At 36.3% G+C, this 19,964-nt stretch overlaps 1 protein-coding gene across 2 annotated transcripts in view; it reads right to left on the reverse strand.

Annotated features, from left to right (window-relative positions):
* The window catches only part of LOC113466570, a 35,570-nt gene extending 27,242 nt beyond the window's left edge, over window positions 1-8,328 (reverse strand). Inside the window, exons 1-2 of one of the 2 annotated variants that reach the window (XM_026822108.1) lie at window positions 7,945-8,328; window positions 4,485-4,580 (exon numbers count right to left, since the gene is read on the reverse strand). In XM_026822108.1, the coding sequence (XP_026677909.1) occupies window positions 4,574-4,580; window positions 7,945-8,300 (363 nt within the window). In that variant the 5' untranslated portion in view covers window positions 8,301-8,328 and the 3' untranslated portion in view covers window positions 4,485-4,573. Of the gene's footprint in view, window positions 1-4,484; window positions 4,581-7,944 lie in introns of those variants that run through there. The other variant, XM_026822109.1, reaches the window with a different exon arrangement.
* Between the last annotated feature and the right edge of the window lie 11,636 nt (window positions 8,329-19,964).

Here is a 19,964-nt window from a genome sequence, read left to right on the forward strand (position 1 = left end):
AAGATCAGAGCTCATTTGTGTGAGAAAATGTGAAAAAAATCCCCCAAAAACCAGTTTTTTCGAAGAAAGGAGGACAGGATAGGAGAAAGCCAGCCGTTCCGAAAAAGAACCTTATCTGTTTAGAATTAAGTTCGCTCCGGGCGGGAATCAATCAAGCAACTTAACGGCGCGCGGCCATTTTTTCCAAGCTATCTAGGCTGGCTTCGCGTTCGAAAAACGACAGCTTTGTCTGATAGATAGTTCTTACTTACTTCGTTCTCGGTTAAAATTCAAGATGAATACCATCATTGAAACACAAATGCGTAAATCCAGTGGGTGCACTACAAGTACTTGTCTACAATTTCCACTCTTACGTTATATTCGTACAATGGTCCATTCTCCTCATTCATTCACTCTAGTGTTGGTTGTCATACATTTCTAGCGTCCAAGTACCTGTACGAGTATGTACCGCCTACGTACTGCTTGTACGATGGTACCAAAGAATAGCCAAATGGTACCTGAGATATTTTGTAAACTCTTGACATAAGTTGATGGTCAAAACCAAAAAGGTACCTCAGATAATTTGTCACTTCAGTCATTGAAAATGTTCTAACTTCTAAGGTTGAAGATGGGTAACAGAATGTGAACTTACTCGTATGTTCATACCTACATAGATCTTGTATTCTGCTGTGCTGTGACCTATGTATAAACCAACTACTGTAGGCAAATTATGGGAAGTTTCTGTGATTCCACAATATTTCTGGACAGATAATTTGTCACTTCAGTCATTGAAAATGTTCTAACTTCTAAGATGGGTAACAGAATGTGAACTTACTTGTATGTTCATACCTACATAAATATTGTATTCTGCTGTGCTGTGACCTATGTATAAACCAACTACTGTAGGCAAATTATGGGAAGTTTCTGTGATTCCACAATATTTCTGGAATTGTATTCTGCTGTGCTGTGACCTATATATAAACCAACTACTGTAGGCAAATTATGGGAAATTTCTGTGATTCCACAATATTTCTGGATCAGCTATTGTTATCTCAGAGCTTCTATGCGCCTCTAAATTTGCATACAGTTCATCTCAATTCTAAATCTGCAATTGCAACCTAGGAAGTTTCAGGAAGTTGTTGAAATTTCTCAGGGAATTCTTGAACTGCAGATCAAGCTCGTCACACATTAACTTCTCCAAAGAATGTTCTAATATGTGTGGTGTTCGTAAAGATAGTGGTCATTATTCTGACGACCAAATTTTTGACCACCTAACGACTTCACATGATCGAGTCAAACGCAATAGCCTCTCTACATTTGGTTATTTTGGTTCTGATTTTGGTGTACAATAAATGACATTCATTGAGATAATATACAACGTCCCAATCCTAGGACTAAAATCTCTTCTAGTCTTAACCAGCGTTAGGGTGACTGGATGTCCAAGGATTAAGGAATGCTATGAAATCTATGAGCTATTAATTGACTTGGTGTCTTCTAGTTTGCATGCGTGTAGCAAGCAGACTGCGTGATCTGGACCAGGTTATCTAAGTGTTCACGAAGACAGGAACATTCCAGATTCTCCAGAAATCGGGACACCATTCCAGCGACAATAATTAGATGGGATCACGAGAGGATAGACACCCTAGACCGGACCATCTGTACCACCAACACGAGAGTAGCAGTCATCGCCAGGTAAAGTTTTCACTTCTAATTGCTACGGTCTGGAAGTTGGAGCAGAGTATTTAATTATAAGCGAAAGTTTCTCAGTCTCACTTGTTAGTACTGGTGCTATAACATTTAGCTTTAAGCTATGCGGCGCGTGTGAGCCTACTGCTTGATAATGTACTTTTAGAAGGAAGGTAACCTTTGGTCTGGGTAAAGGCCTGGGACATTCTCTATACTGCTTAGCTCTTGGATCTCCATCTCCAGTATTATGAGGCCAAATCCCCAAATTTTGGGAATAAATTCCACTAGGCGGCTGGGATTTCACGAACTTCTGATAACAATCACGGATTGTGATCTTTCAATTCAATTTTGAAAATCTCTCAACAATGTTTGATGGTTCAACAGTGTAATTCATACAATAGTGTACGGGACCTGAGCCGCCCAGGTTTATTAAATAAATTATTCAATGTGAAAGAAAAGAGTACATCAATATATTTATATGATTATATGAAGTAGATTATTATTGATTCTAGAGGCAGATGGGTCAGTGTTGATAATCTGCTCGGGGTTTTGGTATTCACTAACGCAATCATTTTGCAAAGGTCCACTTTGTTCAACTCGTAACGTATTGTCAGCTTTGAACTCGGTACTTGGCCTCGTATCAAGAGGTTTACTATATTCCGCATTTTCATTACAACTGATACCACTGTCAAAGTGAATACTGTCGATAGAAATGTCACTCAGATCATCATCTTCATTATTGGCACTATTCAATATGATTTGCCTTTGTTTGGACAGTGTTCCATCTTTCAACGACATTAGAGTGGCCAGAGTTCGTGACTGGTTGGTTTGTTTTCTGCCATGTTCCTTACGACCTTTGTATGTCATGTGTTTAGTGATGAAGTTTTTCATGTTATATCCGGAGAAAAGGTCCAATAAACAACTCATTATAACGTCGGGAGGCTAAGTCCATTATTTGTCAAGATTCGTGTGGGTGATTAATAAATTCAAGATTCCTGCTACAGTCATAAGAATTCGAAGACTTCTGTTTTTGCCTGTAACAAAAGAGCGTACAGAACATCTTTAGTGAAAAAAGTTCCAAGTCCAATTTTAATGAAACCGTCGTTCTTTTTAGATAATATTGAACAATCAAGCTATTCCTAATCAGATGGATTAAAGCTTTCTATTCGTAATCACGATGGAAAGTCATCGATGCGTGTTATCAGTTCACCTTCTGAGTATTGCGAAGAAAGTAATGATATCAACAACACAATCTGACAAAGTTCAGCAGTATTTGGCAGAAAGAAATTACCAATGCAAAAACTATGGAGTCTAGGTAAGTAATTGTGTATTTTAAGATGCTTACAAGATATGTACAAATGTACATCAGATCAAAAGAACAATGCGTGGTAATTACGAACCAAATTATCAGCATGCATTTCTGTTTTGTATAACGTTTACGATTACGTAAAGCCAGATTTGACTAATTAATTTAGGTGTATTTTAAGAAGCATTAAGGTAAATACTGTACAAGATGCTGGTGTGCCTAGGTATGTTGTAAGAGGATCAGAAAGTACACATTCACCTTAAAGTCTGTAAACAAGTGAATAATTTCTGTATGGTTGGTAGAATTCAAATTTCATGCATCTCAGCCTGACCCAAAAATTTGAACGTAAAAGTCAGGATTTTTATGCAATGTGGAACAAAGAATAGGCTCGTCAGTCGAAAATCGAAGTTCTACCAGGTATGTACATACCTATGTATACGTATAGTTGTATAGGTACAAGTATGTTAGACCAACTATTTAAAAAGAATCTAATTCAAATGAAGCGGAAATGTTTATGCAAATGAGTTGTCCTCTAGGTACAGCACTTGTCTTGGACATTACAACTGGTAACTGCCAAGTACTCCGTTCTCGCACTTATCAGGTGTATCACCAGCTAATTGATTGGCTATTACTAGTAAGTAATTATAATGGACAGGTACAGATAGTAAAGATCATGATCAGAAAGTGTCCATTGAGTTCTAGCCCAACAGGTTTGGTACAGCTTTCCATCAGCACTTGGTCGGACTCTTTCCTTACACGCCAAATAGCATTTGGCAATAAATCACATACTAAGAAGGTAGATACTTGAATATTCTGGTTAATTAACAAATTTAAAGGGCATCGGAATGTAGAGTTTAATTCCAAGTTTAGAGAGTCGTTATTTCGTTGTATCTGTGCCTAGATAAGCTTGATCGTGAAACATTCATTGAGATAATATACAACGTCCCAATCCTAGGACTAAAATCTCTTCTAGTCTTAACCAGCGTTAGGGTGACTGGATGTCCAAGGATTAAGGAATGCTATGAAATCTATGAGCTATTAATTGACTTGGTGTCTTCTAGTTTGCATGCGTGTAGCAAGCAGACTGCGTGATCTGGACCAGGTTATCTAAGTGTTCACGAAGACAGGAACATTCCAGATTCTCCAGAAATCGGGACACCTGTAGCAAGCGTACTGCGTGATCTGGACCAGGTTATCTAAGTGTTCACGAAGACAGGAACATTCCAGATTCTCCAGAAATCGGGACACCATTCCAGCGACAATAATTAGATGGGATCACGAGAGGATAGACACCCTAGACCGGACCATCTGTACCACCAACACGAGAGTAGCAGTCATCGCCAGGTAAAGTTTTCACTTCTAATTGCTACGGTCTGGAAGTTGGAGCAGAGTATTTAATTATGTGAAAATAGTGGTAATTTAGGCTCAAACCGTGCAGTGGCACAAAGATATCTCTCCTCATTAGAACGTAGATTAAAAAAGAATCCCACACGACAATAATTAGATGGGATCACGAGAGGATAGACACCCTAGACCGGACCATCTGTACCCACCAACACGAGAGTAGCAGTCATCGCCAGGTAAAGTTTTCACTTCTAATTGCTACGGTCTGGAAGTTGGAGCAGAGTATTTAATTATAAGCGAAAGTTTCTCAGTCTCACTTGTTAGTACTGGTGCTATAACATTTAGCTTTAAGCTATGCGGCGCGTGTGAGCCTCCTGCTTGATAATGTACTTTTAGAAGGAAGGTAACCTTTGGGCTGGGTAAAGGCCTGGGACATTCTCTACTGCTTAGCCCTTGGATCTCCATCTCCAGTATTATGAGGCCAAATCCCCAAATTTTGGGAATAAATTTCACTAGGCGGCTGGGATTTTACGAACTTCTGATAACAATCACGGATTGTGATCTTTCAATTCAATTTTGAAAATCTCTCAACAATGTTTGATAGTTTGTTCGTCTGAATTCTACAAGTCTCTTGTTTGCAGAATTTCAAAGTTGTACCCTCGAACTAGAATTTCCTAAATAACACGAAGGATGTGAGTTCTCTGTGTTCAAAGCTTAGGTTCATATACCATAGGTTAGAATACCAAAAAAAGGAAATACCTAATTTGTACAATGTCTTATTTTGATAGGTAACTTGGAATTCATACAATAGTGTACGGGACTTGAGCCGCCCAGGTTTATTAAATAAATTATTCAATGTGAAAGAAAAGAGTACATCAATATATTTATATGATTATATGAAGTAGATTATACGTATCATAATTGATGTACCTGTATAAGTTTGAGCCGCGGCATTTCCTATACATTGCACACCGAGTCAATAGCCTCACAGCCCCTATGTATATCAAACAAGATGATAAAATCGCTACAACTTTTTGTTTAAAACTCATAAATCACCGATTTGTAAAATTCAGACTAGTATGAGGTAGGTACCTATAGTAAAATTAAAGAGGTTTCCGATCATAAATTTCAAGACTTGACCAGTGATTAGACTTCTAAATCGAAAGTGGAATGCTTATTTGAAATTGCAATTTTTGGTACATTGTTCTAAGATTACCTATTACATTTCTAAATGCGTCGAACATAATAGATATTGATAAGCAGATAATGTACAATGTAAATCTATGCTACTCTGATGATCAACTTGACAAATGATTAGCATAACAAAAAAATAATGTCCCCATCTTCAAGCAATAAATTTTATTAAGTAGGTACGCATAATTAGTTAGTGAACATAATTATTGAACTGTAATTTATGTTCAATCCAAGTATCTATAAAATTTTAAACAATGAACAATCGCCTTGTGAGTTGGTAAACAATGAGCCCAATTTGCAATAGATGCTCTATTAATACTTATGGGTAGATTTATTAAATAAGAATACAAAATCTTGTTACACAAAAAAGTTCAAAACAATGTTAATTGTTGGAGGATGACCCAGATACAAATCATCATACTAGCTAAAATTAAACATGAACGAATGATGCAAAGTAGTCATATACCTCAAAACTAAAGAAAATAATTACCATTGCCCACCGTGCCTTTTCAAAGAAAATCAAAATATGAGAAGTGGGAATTTCTCTAAGCACTAATGAGACTTTGAAAGAGATTTCCTAATAAATTGAATTTGTAATTCTTCTAAGTTGGAGACCTAACATTTCTAGGTAAGAACTTGTAAGCAGTATGCTACTTACTTAGTATTCTTTATAGTACTTAGTACTATATATAGTACTTAGTACTTAGTATTACATACTTACTTACTACTTACGAGTAGGTATGTACAATAATGTACAGTTATAAACAAGAACGCTAGATGTGCTTGGTAATTGAAATAATCAAATGTGTTGAATCCTGGTTACCACTGTAACCTAGGTAATGATTTTAACACCTTTAACATACACGCTTCCTAATAAATTGAATGTGTAATTCTTCTAAGTTGGAGACCTAACATTTCTAGGTAAGAACTTGTAAGCAGAGTAACCAACCAATAATATGATTACATACTTACTACTTACGAGTAGGTACAATAATGTACAGTTATAAACAAGAACGCTAGGTGTGCTTGGTAATTGAAATAATCAAATGTGTTGAATCCTGGTTACCACTGTAACCTAGGTAATGATTTTAACACCTTTAACATACACGCATAATCATGTGCTAGCTAAACAGGAAGGATATTACGAAGCAAAGATCCTTGGCTCTGTTCTGATTAGTGTTTCCAGATTCACTTTGCTCATGATGGCTTCTGGTCAGTGGTTCAGTAAGAACATTTGTATTACTGGTATAGAAGATACTATTGTGGTAAAAAGTAACAGCATGATAATTACTAGTGTGTAATCAGTTGATTTTGCTTGGAGCAAGAGAACTTTCGTGATTTGTAATTTTGTTGCATAACGGGCATTCTAAATAAAGATATTTTTTGTCAAAATTAAGAACATCTAATTTGAAATTTGTGTTAAAATATTTGTGAAGTCTTTCATCTTCAAAAAAGATGATGATTGGTTTTAAGGTTCAAAAAAAAATCCTTATTTTGAGATGGATAGGTGATGTAATGATGTCTAAAACGGTGACTGACAGGTATTTCTGAAACTTTAATGACCAGGTAGAGGTATTCCTAATTCATTCCGTTACTTGGACTATCCATCAGAAAGATTGGTATAAGTAGACTGTAAAATAGAGATGACTTTGGATCGCGATTAAAACAAAAGTTGGAGTTATTAAAATGTAATGGCATGAAATAACTGGAAGATTATCTTTTGCTGTAAGATTCGCTCTAAATTGTTTTTGATAAGTTTTTTTGGGTGAAATGATGAGTAATTAATCTGCTATGATATAACAAATGCCTTTCAATCAGATAGTACCATGGAATCAGACTAAGATAAGGCCATGTTTGCGAGCTCATCTTGTATAACATCATCCACTTACAGGTCGCTTACCTACATTTCTCTCGTTTCCTACATTAAATGATCTGTGACAAAGTTCAGACTTGGAATTATCCTCAGTTTGGCAAAAAATATTTTGAACCCCAAGTCTGACACTTATCTTCCCATCTCAATGCACAAAAAATCTTACGGACTTTTTCTTTATTGTTCCACCACGATTAACTCTTAATGCATAATCTACGTTCATATTCTCAAGTGATGTGTTGTCATTATCACTTCAGACTTATCAGTTTAAATGTGATAATTTTGGTGTAAAAATGAACCCGAAATCTTGAACTCTTGTCAAGTTAAAACTGTCAAGAGAACTTAATGCCGCTACGTGACATAATTATGTATAAGCAGGACCTGTGGCTATTTTGATGCTGCCCTCGGGAATAAAGTAACGAATTTGGTTCATCATGATACTTGCAGATGTTTTCTTCCGCGATAAAATCGGAAATTTTACGGCAATTGTTGAGGGATGTATAAATACCAAGAGTAGGATAGTAAATGTTATAAAAAGTATAGAGTAACAAACCCGAGATCTTACCTGTCATAATCTGATGGGACCTCATTCCCATGTTCCATACTGTCATCCAAGTCATACAGCAGAGTGCCATCTTTGTTCTCTGAATCTTTGAACGCATCTGGTGGGGATTGTGTTCCTTTGTCCAGATTGATAATAGTAGTCCACTTCTCATTGCAACTGTTGTAGATTTGGGTAATGTTGGATCCATTTTCAAAGTCCTCACTAAACACAGTCTCTTCTCTGACCTGTTGGAATTTCACGTCTTTTCTGACACCCGTGGGGGCTTTCCGCTTCTTCTTTCCATTGGGTAAACTGTGGCTGTAGTTTTTCGTTGTCTTCTTTGGTTTTGTCGTGTTTCGAAGTGTTTTGGTTTTCATCTTACTGGGCAAGGTTTTATGCTTGTCTACCAAGCTGACTTGTACCGTGGGGGCTTTCCGCTTCTTCTTTCCATTGGGTAAACTGTGGCTGTAGTTTTTCGGTGTCTTCTTTGGTTTTGTCGTGTTTCGAAGTGTTTTGGTTTTCATCTTACTGGGCAAGGTTTTATGCTTGTCTACCAAGCTGACTTGTTTCAGGGCGATTTTGTTTTTCTGAGGGGTGCTGGCACTTGAGACGGAACTTTCATCGTCAAAATCAACCGTGAGTTTATCTTTGACATCATTGTTACCTTTTGCTGTCGCAATATTCTCAATATCGTTTGTCTTGTGACCGTCATCATTGATTCTAGAGGCAGATGGGTCAGTGTTGATAATCTGCTCGGGGTTTTGGTATTCACTAGCGCAATCATTTTGCAAAGGTCCACTTTGTTCAACTCGTAACGTATTGTCAGCTTTGAACTCGGTACTTGGCCTCGTATCAAGAGGTTTACTATATTCCGCATTTTCATTACAACTGATACCACTGTCAAAGTGAATACTGTCGATAGAAATGTCACTCAGATCATCATCTTCATTATTGGCACTATTCAATATGATTTGCCTTTGTTTGGACAGTGTTCCATCTTTCAACGACATTAGAGTGGCCAGAGTTCGTGACTGGTTGGTTTGTTTTCTGCCATGTTCCTTACGACCTTTGTATGTCATGTGTTTAGTGATGAAGTTTTTCATGTTATATCCGGAGAAAAGGTCCAATAAACAACTCATTATAACGTCGGGAGGCTAAGTCCATTATTTGTCAAGATTCGTGTGGGTGATTAATAAATTCAAGATTCCTGCTACAGTCATAAGAATTCGAAGACTTCTGTTTTTGCCTGTAACAAAAGAGCGTACAGAACATCTTTAGTGAAAAAAGTTCCAAGTCCAATTTTAATGAAACCGTCGTTCTTTTTAGATAATATTGAACAATCAAGCTATTCCTAATCAGATGGATTAAAGCTTTCTATTCGTAATCACGATGGAAAGTCATCGGTGCGTGTTATCAGTTCACCTTCTGAATATTGCGAAGAAAGTAATGATATCAACAACACAATCTGACAAAGTTCAGCAGTATTTGGCAGAAAGAAATTACCAATGCAAAAACTATATTGAACAATCAAGCTATTCCTAATCAGATGGATTAAAGCTTTCTATTCGTAATCACGATGGAAAGTCATCGATGCGTGTTATCAGTTCACCTTCTGAGTATTGCGAAGAAAGTAATGATATCAACAACACAATCTGACAAAGTTCAGCAGTATTTGGCAGAAAGAAATTACCAATGCAAAAACTATGGAGTGTAGGTAAGTAATTGTGTATTTTAAGATGCTTACAAGATATGTACATCAGATCAAAAGAACAATGCGTGGTAATTACGAACCAAATTATCAGCATGCATTTCTGTTTTGTATAACGTTTACGATTACAGTAATTGTGTATTTTAAGATGTTTACAAGATATGTACATCAGATCAAGAAACAATGCGTGGTAATTACGAACCAAATTATCAGCATGCATTTCTGTTTTGTATAACGTTTACGATTACGTAAAGCCAGATTTGACTAAAATTCAAGATTCCTGCTACAGTCATAAGAATTCGAAGACTTGTGTTTTTGCCTGTAACAAAAGAGCGTACAGAACATCTTTAGTGAAAAAAGTTCCAAGTCCAATTTTAATGAAACCGTCGTTCTTTTTAGATAATATTGAACAATCAAGCTATTCCTAATCAGATGGATTAAAGCTTTCTATTCGTAATCACGATGGAAAGTCATCGGTGCGTGTTATCAGTTCACCTTCTGAATATTGCGAAGAAAGTAATGTTATCAACAACACAATCTGACAAAGTTCAGCAGTATTTGGCAGAAAGAAATTACCAATGCAAAAACTATGGAGTCTAGGTAAGTAATTGTGTATTTTAAGATGCTTACAAGATATGTACATCAGATCAAAAGAACAATGCGTGGTAATTACGAACCAAATTATCAGCATGCATTTCTGTTTTGTATAACGTTTACGATTACGTAAAGCCAGATTTGACTAATTAATTTAGGTGTATTTTAAGAAGCATTAAGGTAAATACTGTACAAGATGCTGGTGTGCCTAGGTATGTTGTAAGAGGATCAGAAAGTACACATTCACCTTAAAGTCTGTAAACAAGTGAATAATTTCTGTATGGTTGGTAGAATTTTGCATGCATCTCAGCCTGACCCAAAAATTTGAACGTAAAAGTCAGGATTTTTATGCAATGTGGAACAAAGAATAGGCTCGTCAGTCGAAAATCGAAGTTCTACCAGGTATGTACATACCTATGTATACGTATAGTTGTATAGGTACAAGTATGTTAGACCAACTATTTAAAAAGAATCTAATTCAAATGAAGCGGAAATGTTTCAAATTTCATGCATCTCAGCCTGACCCAAAAATTTGAACGTAAAAGTCAGGATTTTTATGCAATGTGGAACAAAGAACAGGCTCGTCAGTTGAAAATCGAAATTCTACCAGGTATGTACATACCTACCTATGTATACGTATAGTTGTATAGGTACAAGTATGTTAGACCAACTATTTAAAAAGAATCTAATTCAAATGAAGCGGAAATGTTTATGCAAATGAGTTGTCCTCTAGGTACAGCACTTGTCTTGGACATTACAACTGGTAACTGCCAAGTACTCCGTTCTCGCACTTATCAGGTGTATCACCAGCTAATTGATTGGCTATTACTAGTAAGTAATTATAATGGACAGGTACAGATAGTAAAGATCATGATCAGAAAGTGTCCATTGAGTTCTAGCCCAACAGGTTTGGTACAGCTTTCCATCAGCACTTGGGAAATGTTTATGCAAATGAGTTGTCCTCTAGGTACAGCACTTGTCTTGGACATTACAACTGGTAACTGCCAAGTACTCCGTTCTCGCACTTATCAGGTGTATCACCAGCTCATTGATTGGCTATTACTAGTAAGTAATTATAATAGACAGGTACAGATAGTAAAGATCATGATCAGAAAGTGTCCATTGAGTTCTAGCCCAACAGGTTTGGTACAGCTTTCCATCAGCACTTGGTCGGACTCTTTCCTTACACGCCAAATAGCATTTGGCAATAAATCACATACTAAGAAGGTAGATACTTGAATATTCTGGTTAATTAACAAATTTAAAGGGCATCGGAATGTAGAGTTTAATTCCAAGTTTAGAGAGTCGTTATTTCGTTGTATCTGTGCCTAGATAAGCTTGATCGTGAAAACAACTGTATTATCAAATGCATATTTAAAATCAAACAACGAGCCAAATTTGAAATAAGTAGGAACTATGAAATCTACTTTTGAATACCACACGAAGATTCGTCAAATCTGCATGATGTTTTGCTGGAGAATTTCACTCACTGACTACAGTCGGATTTTGCACAGATCGAAATTGAAATCTGGTAATCGCACATATAAGGACTATAAGGTATTAAGTAGACTGTAAAATAGAGATGACTTTGGATTGCGATTAAAACAAAAGTTGGAGTTATTACCTAAAATGTAATGGCATGAAATAACTGGAAGATTATTATTTGCTGTAAGATTCGCTCTAAATTGTTTTTGATAAGTTTTTTTGGGTGAAATGATGAGTAATTAATCTGGTTATGATATAACAAATGCCTTTCAATCAGATAGTGCCATGGAATCAGACTAAGATAAGGCCATGTTTGCGAGCTCATCTTGTATAACATCATCCACTTACAGGTCGCTTACCTACATTTCTCTCGTTTCCTACATTAAATGATCTGTGACAAAGTTCAGACTTGGAATTATCCTCAGTTTGGCAAAAAATATTTTGAACCCCAAGTCTGACACTTATCTTCCCATCAAATCTTACGGACTTTTTCTTTATTGTTCCACCACGATTAACTCTTAATGCATAATCTACGTTCATATTCTCAAGTGATGTGTTGTCATTATCACTTTATCAGACTTATCAGTTTAAATGTGATGATTTTGGTGTGAAAATGAACCCGAACTCTTGTCAAGTCAAAACTGTCAAGAGAACTTAATGCCGCTACGTGACATAATTATTATGTATAAGCAGGACCTGTGGCTGTTTTGATGCTGCCCTCGGGAATAAAGTAACGAATTTGGTTCATCATGATACGTGCAGATGTTTTCTTCCGCGATAAAATCGGAAATTTTACGGCAATTGTTGAGGGATGTATAAAATACCAAGAGTAGGATAGTAAATGTTATAAAAAGTATAGAGCAGGGGTGGCCAAACCGGGAACCGCGGTTCCCATGGGAACCGCGAGCCCATTTTAAGGGACTAATCGCACCTAACTGCCTTCTTTATGAGATTGAAATTCTAAATTTCTAAACATACCCAGTATGAGCTTCGTTTTGGTGCTGTATTTTACATGCGTTATAATTTACACACAAGCAGATTGGTAGGTAACTTACTCTTCAAATCTCATCCTCAGAAACCGGAACTCTGCTAGTCTGGACGGGAATTATCTTCATGAATAACGAAAGTGATCCATACACTCACGCCAGATCCAAAGTAAAATTAAGAACCTTGATACCTACGTTCTATTAATTTAATTCTGTTTTTGAGATAGATCCAGAGTAAAATCAAGAAACTTGATACCTACGTTCTATTAATTTAATTCTGTTTTTGAGAAGTAGGGTACGTAAAGTATCATTGTAGAAATTTTATTTCATTTTGTTCTTATTAATTAACTTATCGTTAGAGAACATATTATTTATATTCACACTTCACTAAAATGTTATGTACTCTAGCTATTATTTACAAGAACAAGGGGGGAGACTATTACTAAGAATTACTGAATTATGTTAGATTAAAATTTCGGTCATACCTTCTTGTTTTATTTATGACGATAAAAAAACTACATATTTTGTTGATATAAAAGTTATTGTAATTGATTGGAAATTGGGTTGGTAAAACGTATTCAAAATCCTATCAAAAGTCACACTTGAAAAGGAAACACTACAAACTAGTTGATCCACGGACACGAGAGCGGTTCTAAGAATCGGAAAACCTAATGAATCAAAACGAATCAGAGCTAGTACTGATTAATGATTTGATCTAAACCTAAAACCTAGATATTCAGAAGAAAATCGAAGACGGCTCATGAAAAGCACACCATAGAATCTACAATAGAAGATGTTGTGAACATGATGAATCGAAATTTCAGCCTCTCCTGGATAGGTTAACTTAATCTGATTAAAGAAGTGAGTTTTCGATAGTAACTTGACGATAATTCCTTTAGTTTGTAATGATTTTGATTGTCTATTTGGGTTGTTTGTGTGTTTGTCCGTTTGTTTGGGTTTGATTGTTAGTCCGACTTCGATGAAAATTGGCAAACATATTTAACATAAATAAAAATGATAGGCAGAGGGTGGAGCAGCTTCTTCAGGAGAAAGCTGTTACTATAAATAGGTATGAATAAAAGAAAAAAATTCATACATTTTCGGCCCAATTTTCGAGCAAGTTGAACTGGAAAACACAAGCCCCCATGAATGGAAAACACTCGTTAGCACCATTGTAGTGAGCAAGTTGAACTGGAAAACACAAGCCCCCATGAATGGAAAACACTCGTTAGCACCATTGTAGTGTTTAACATAAATAAAAATGATAGGTAGAGGGTGGAGCAGCTTCTTCAGGAGAAAGCTGTTACTATAAATAGGTATGAATAAAAGAAAAAAATGCATACATTTTCGGCCCAATTTTCAAGCAAGTTGAACTGGAAAACACAAGCCCCCATGAATGGAAAACACTCGTTAGCACCATTGTAGTAAGTAGTATCAAGAGCTAATAGTTCTGAATGGTGGCTAATCGATTGGAACAAACATAGACATTGAACAAGAACCAGGCAGACGTGCTAACCAGGAGGATACCTTAAGGATTACCCACAAACATTACTGAGGCACTAGGTACGATATTGACCGTAAACGTAAAGACGTGACTCTACTCTGAAACATTAAAGCTGACCTCACACCTACATTATTAGAGAGGCTTTAAAACATGTTGTAATAGGTACAGATTATTCACAACCATTGAATAATATCTCGATCCGAAACAATTAGTGGGTTCGTAATTCGTATTGCATCATTAGATACTTAATAATTATTATCTTTATAATGTAAAGTTGCATTTTACCTACCTAGGTACTGCCTATGTATAATTAGTTGCAACGATTAGTAGGTACCAAAGTTTCATGGGAACCAACACTGTTCATTATTCCGACAGCAAGTTATGTAGGCAAAACCATATCTCTGTAACTTGGTATCGGCCAAAGTTTCATGGGAACCAACACTGTTCATTATTCCGACAGCAAGTTATGTAGGCAAAACCATATCTCTGTAACTTGGTATCGGTTTTAATTCTGATTAATATTTTACATAAAATTTATGTTTAACAAACAAATATTCATTTTTAGTCCGTCCGACCAGCCCAGACAAGGCTATCGAAAGTCAAATGGACTGGTTAATAAATCCACTTCATGCCGGGATCAATTGAATGCTTGGCACATTGCATACACACTAGATATACCAGGCGTTCACACAATCGATCAGCACCAAACGTGGCTAATGCCTACGTAGTATTTAGTTACATGGAGTTTTCAACAAAGCACATTACAGGTAGGTAACTTCAGTCCCAATGGAGGGCAAAATTTTCCCACCTAAAGGTTCACCCTGTACCTACCTTGAAAAAAAAAAACTTTCTTACAAACATGTCTGTTACTTTCTATTTTATCTTATCTGAATACCCCCTCCCCCCTGTTCCCCATTCGCAGTATTACCATTATTCTGTTTTATAAAATTAATAATAAAGTTACGTAAATAATAGCCCCTGTATACGTGCTACAAAGCTATGTGTAATCCAGACATAGGTGTAACTCCAGTAATTTTAGGTGCTGAATTTAAGATACCTGTACATAGTAAACCTGAATGTTAATACCTACCTATATCTACTATTAATATACAATTGTACAACTACTTACTCTGGTAGAATACAGGTATACTGCATACAGGTGTGTTAATGCTCATATTTGTAATTCATTTAACAAGTTGTACCTATTCATGAGAACTTTAGTTCTTCATTAATAATATGAGAACAGTTGTACGTACGTAATGGTAATGACTAATGTCAAACACGAACAAATTGTTCTTCACTCTGTAAGTTCTTATTAGACTTCTTTTTAAGTACCTGATGGTAAGTTCAATCAATTCATTAGTTTTCAGTTCAATTTCAATCCTTGCTTCCAACACCTCTATCTGATGTTGGGCGGAGTAAGATTATCTTTCGTTGTGAATTTTCAAAGAAAAAACCCTATACCTATTGACCTATTCAAAGAAATTACCTAACCATTAAAAGTTTACCTAATCGCCTAATCCATTGAGAACTTTCATGGGAGAATGACTTCTGAAAGCGTGTGCAAATTACAACTGCATAATGCAGATATTTGCAAAATCGCATGAGGAAAACTAATAACATGATTTGTGGTTTTAATTGTTTTAGAAAATTGAGGTGCAATGCCACACATCTACCTGAGTGGAAAAAGTTGAAGAAGAGGAAAAGGGAGGAGGAGAAAGAGAAGGAGAAGAAGAAGAGGAAGGAGGAGGAGAAGAAGAAGAAGAAGAAAAAGAATCTCTTATTTTGGCTTTAGTACATTTATTGTAAAAGAGAAAATGACACATCCACTATTATAAGTTAAGATGTTAAGAGCACTTCTACATCTGAATAACGCAATATTTTCTTGAAATAGATCAGTAGGAACCAGTATATCAAAGAACCTTATAGGTAAGTACCTACCTATATTTGTTAACAATTAAAGATTTTAAAGGTCCTTTTCTGTTACTCCCTTTAACATTTAAAGTGAAATTCAAATGTACCATAATGTAGGGAATCACCTACCCCAAGGCCTTTTGTTTGTAATTTCTTGTACCTATTCGTGGACATTCAATTCACAAAATGAGGCTTTATTAATAACAGATTTGTTTGACTCATGGGTATTTAACGTTACTGTATGCATGCTGAGGTTTTTACCCTCCATTCGGCGAAAAGCTACCCGTCTCCTCACAACAGCACGTTGAATACTCCAGTTCTCAAAGGATAGATATGTATGGACATCTTCAAAGCACGTTGAATCGGTCAAATGGATATCAAATCTGCTTTCTTCGACGTCTATGAATGTCGAGAAAGTTGAGAACCTATCTAGACCGGAAAAACATTCCTAGATCGACCTTTGAATGAGTGATAAATAAACTTGGGAAAATTTTAAATGAGAAAAGGCGCGAACAGGTCAAAAGCACATGTTTTAGACACAAGGTTCTCATAACTACATAAGTACATATATACTATTATGCATACATATATATTTTGTTTGAACAATGGACATTCATAGTAAATATCAAAAAAATGATGAAAACGTTGATTCAATGGGAAACAAAACGAATCAATGATGAACTTTGTTCAGTATATTAAACAGCCATACCATATCCATAACTACATATATACTATTATGCATACATATATATTTTGTTTGAACAATGGACATTCATAGTAAATATATATTAAAAAAAATGATGAAAACGTTGATTCAATGGGAAACAAAACGAATCAATGATGAACTTTGTTCAGTATATTAAACAGCCATACCATATCTAACATGATTTGTGTAATATTAAACAATTAGGTACCTTATACTTATCACCCAACTACCTACCTACCTATCTATACAAGTGATTAGAAATTATTGCATGAGTTGAAATTATACCTTTAGTAAAAACAAATTGGAGTAATGAACCTACATTTTGTAATGACTGAATTCCTATTTCCTATTTCCTGTGGAACTATTATCTGCCGAACATGTCTGCCAAATGTAAAAACTCAAAGAGCTATAAAAGCCAGCCTGCATCATTCTTTCAAATCAGTTTGAATAAGTTGAATAGGCAGTCCCTTGGATCCTGATAGCGCAGCGCCAGCATTACCTCGCTGGATAGCAATAGATAACCCTAGAGCTTCAGGTAGAACTGGGATCTTCCGACGCGACAGCAAGAATGCAACCAACCTCTTCTGTCCGACAAACTATTTATTTGAGAGTCCCCATAAAGATTGTCCCTTGCCTTTGCCTTGCTTGTAACTTGTAAGCGTTAGATCGCGTGTTTGATTCCTGCCTGAGGTTCGTTCTCGTAACGGCTGGCTTTCTTCCAACCTGTTCTCTCTTCAATTTCGGGACGCTAATACCTCCGTTGTCACAGATCCCTCGATCAAATATCAAAAAAGTCTACCTACTCTGTTTGATTTTGCGCGAAATCAGAACATTTTTCTTCAAGAATCAAATATAATAGCAATACCATAGAGTGATGGAAATAACTTGAGTACCTTCCCACCCTACCTTGGAACACCGGACGACTAATTGACCGAACGAAGTAACTACCTACCTACACAAGTGATTAGAAATTATTGCATGAGTTGAAATTATACCTTAGTTAAAAACAAATTGAAGTAATGAACCTACATTTTGTAATGACTGAATTCCTATTTCCTGTGGAACTATCTGCCTGCCTGCCTTGGAGGGTAGGGCGTCTGCCTTGTAAGCGCTAGGTCACAGGTTCGAATCCCGCCCGGGGCGGATTTTGTCCTGAAGCGATAAGGTTCGTTCTCGGAAAGGCTGGCTTTCTCCTGTCCTGTCTTGCTTCTCTCTTCGATTTCGGGATTATAAAACCCTAGCAGTTACAGTTCGCCCCATCAAACCTCTTTAAAAAAGCTATAAAGGGTGTTCCAAACTTTGAATTAGGGAGAATCTAAGAAAAACAATACCACAATACATGTAAAAGCAAAGAAACGTGTCACTTTGTGTTTGAATACCCTGTATAGCTATTTAAAATTATTAAATTATTATCAGCTGAGATAATTATTACTTTTTTTTTAAATACAGAATACCTAGATGATAGTGAAGGTAGGTAATTAGGTATATTGGAAATCACCAGCATTGCCAAGTAGGTAAGTACCTAGCAGTTCCTGCCTTGCTGATATCACATGACAATCATCAAAGTAGGTACGCGTGGTGCGGAATTTATACTGTGACGTCATACCAGCTGATAAAACACTCCAACATAAATAATGCGCAATTTCTACTCAAGACAAACAATCATCAAAGTACGCGTGGTGCGGAATTTATACTGTGACGTCATACCAGCTGATAAAACACTCCAACATAAATAATGCGCAATTTCTACTCGGGACAGAGAGAAGGGAAAAACAATTCATCTGCCTTGTAATGGTTTCGAGTGTTTCGACACAAATATAATAAGTATACCTACTTATACTTATGAGTACTTGAGTAGTGGCGATTAGCGAAGATCAAATGAATGAGGGAAGTCAAATCGACAAGAAATGGAGTGTTCATTGCATTCTTACATAATGCAAATAATGCATTTGGGTATTTCGGGTATACAAGAATTTTGAATGGAAGGTCGAAGACAGAGAGAAGGGAAAAAACAATTCATCTGCCTTGTAATGGTTTCGAGTGTTTCGACACAAATATAATAAGTATACCTACTTATACTCTTATGAGTACTTGAGTAGTGGCGATTAGCGAAGATCAAATGAATGAGGGAAGTCAAATCAATAAGAAATGGAGTGTTCATTGCATTCTTACATAATGCAAATAATGCATTTGGGTATTTCGGGTATACAAGAATTTTGAATGGAAGGTCGAATCCCATGTAAAAGTGTCGCGAAAGATACACTTTTACTACTTTTCAGGAGAGGGAAAAAAATGGACTTGGGGGTTCTTTAGTCTTTTTCTTGCTCTGAAAAAGACTAATTATCTTTCGTACTAAGGGCCCCCAAAGTACGTCTAAAGGGCCAAATTGTGTTGAATATTTTTACTAAATTTCTTCAAAATCGGTCAAGCAGTTCGAAAGATATGGCAAAACAAAAGAAAAGAGTTTGTTTCATGAACTTTTACCCTTCAATCTCCGCTACTGATTTCTCCTGTGCTAATGTCTTGTTTATAAATTGTATTAGTCGAGACCTTTGTTTGATTATTGACATATTGACTCTTTAATTGATGAGGGGTCATTAATGTCAATGATGCAACGGACTAGTTTACAATCAATGCTGAGAATCGCTAGAGAATTTGTTTTGGAATTCGCAAGTGGAAAATTCCTTTGGTCAATCGCTAAGAGTCCCATTCCATTCTGATATAAATTCCATATAGGTATACCTACCTCTTCAAAACAAATATTTTCCAAGAAAACACATACGTACGTACCTAGGTAAAAAATTCGCATTATTTCAAGGCACGCTCTTACGTTCATGCATATCTGAGGAGCCGAGGACGGAAAATCATTGGTGAGAAAACGTTCCGTCCCGGCCAGGATTCGATTCTAGCACCTCCAGTTGAGAGTCAGTCCTCTTGACCAATCGGCCACAGAGTTGGGCTCAATTGCCATCACGCAAACACTAGTAGGAAGGCATCATAGATGACAAAATATATGCGTATACTATCGTATTCAAGAGAAATGGGAAATCTGTAGAAGGAATGAACAATGAATTTTTCATGAATGAAAACTAACGCCAAGGCCGGCAGACTTCATTCAGATTACATTAAACCCATTCAACCCCC

This window comes from Diaphorina citri, unplaced genomic scaffold (genome assembly GCF_000475195.1).
Source record: "Diaphorina citri unplaced genomic scaffold, Diaci psyllid genome assembly version 1.1 scaffold294, whole genome shotgun sequence".
In the NCBI taxonomy this organism is placed as follows: Eukaryota; Metazoa; Arthropoda; class Insecta; order Hemiptera; family Psyllidae; genus Diaphorina; species Diaphorina citri.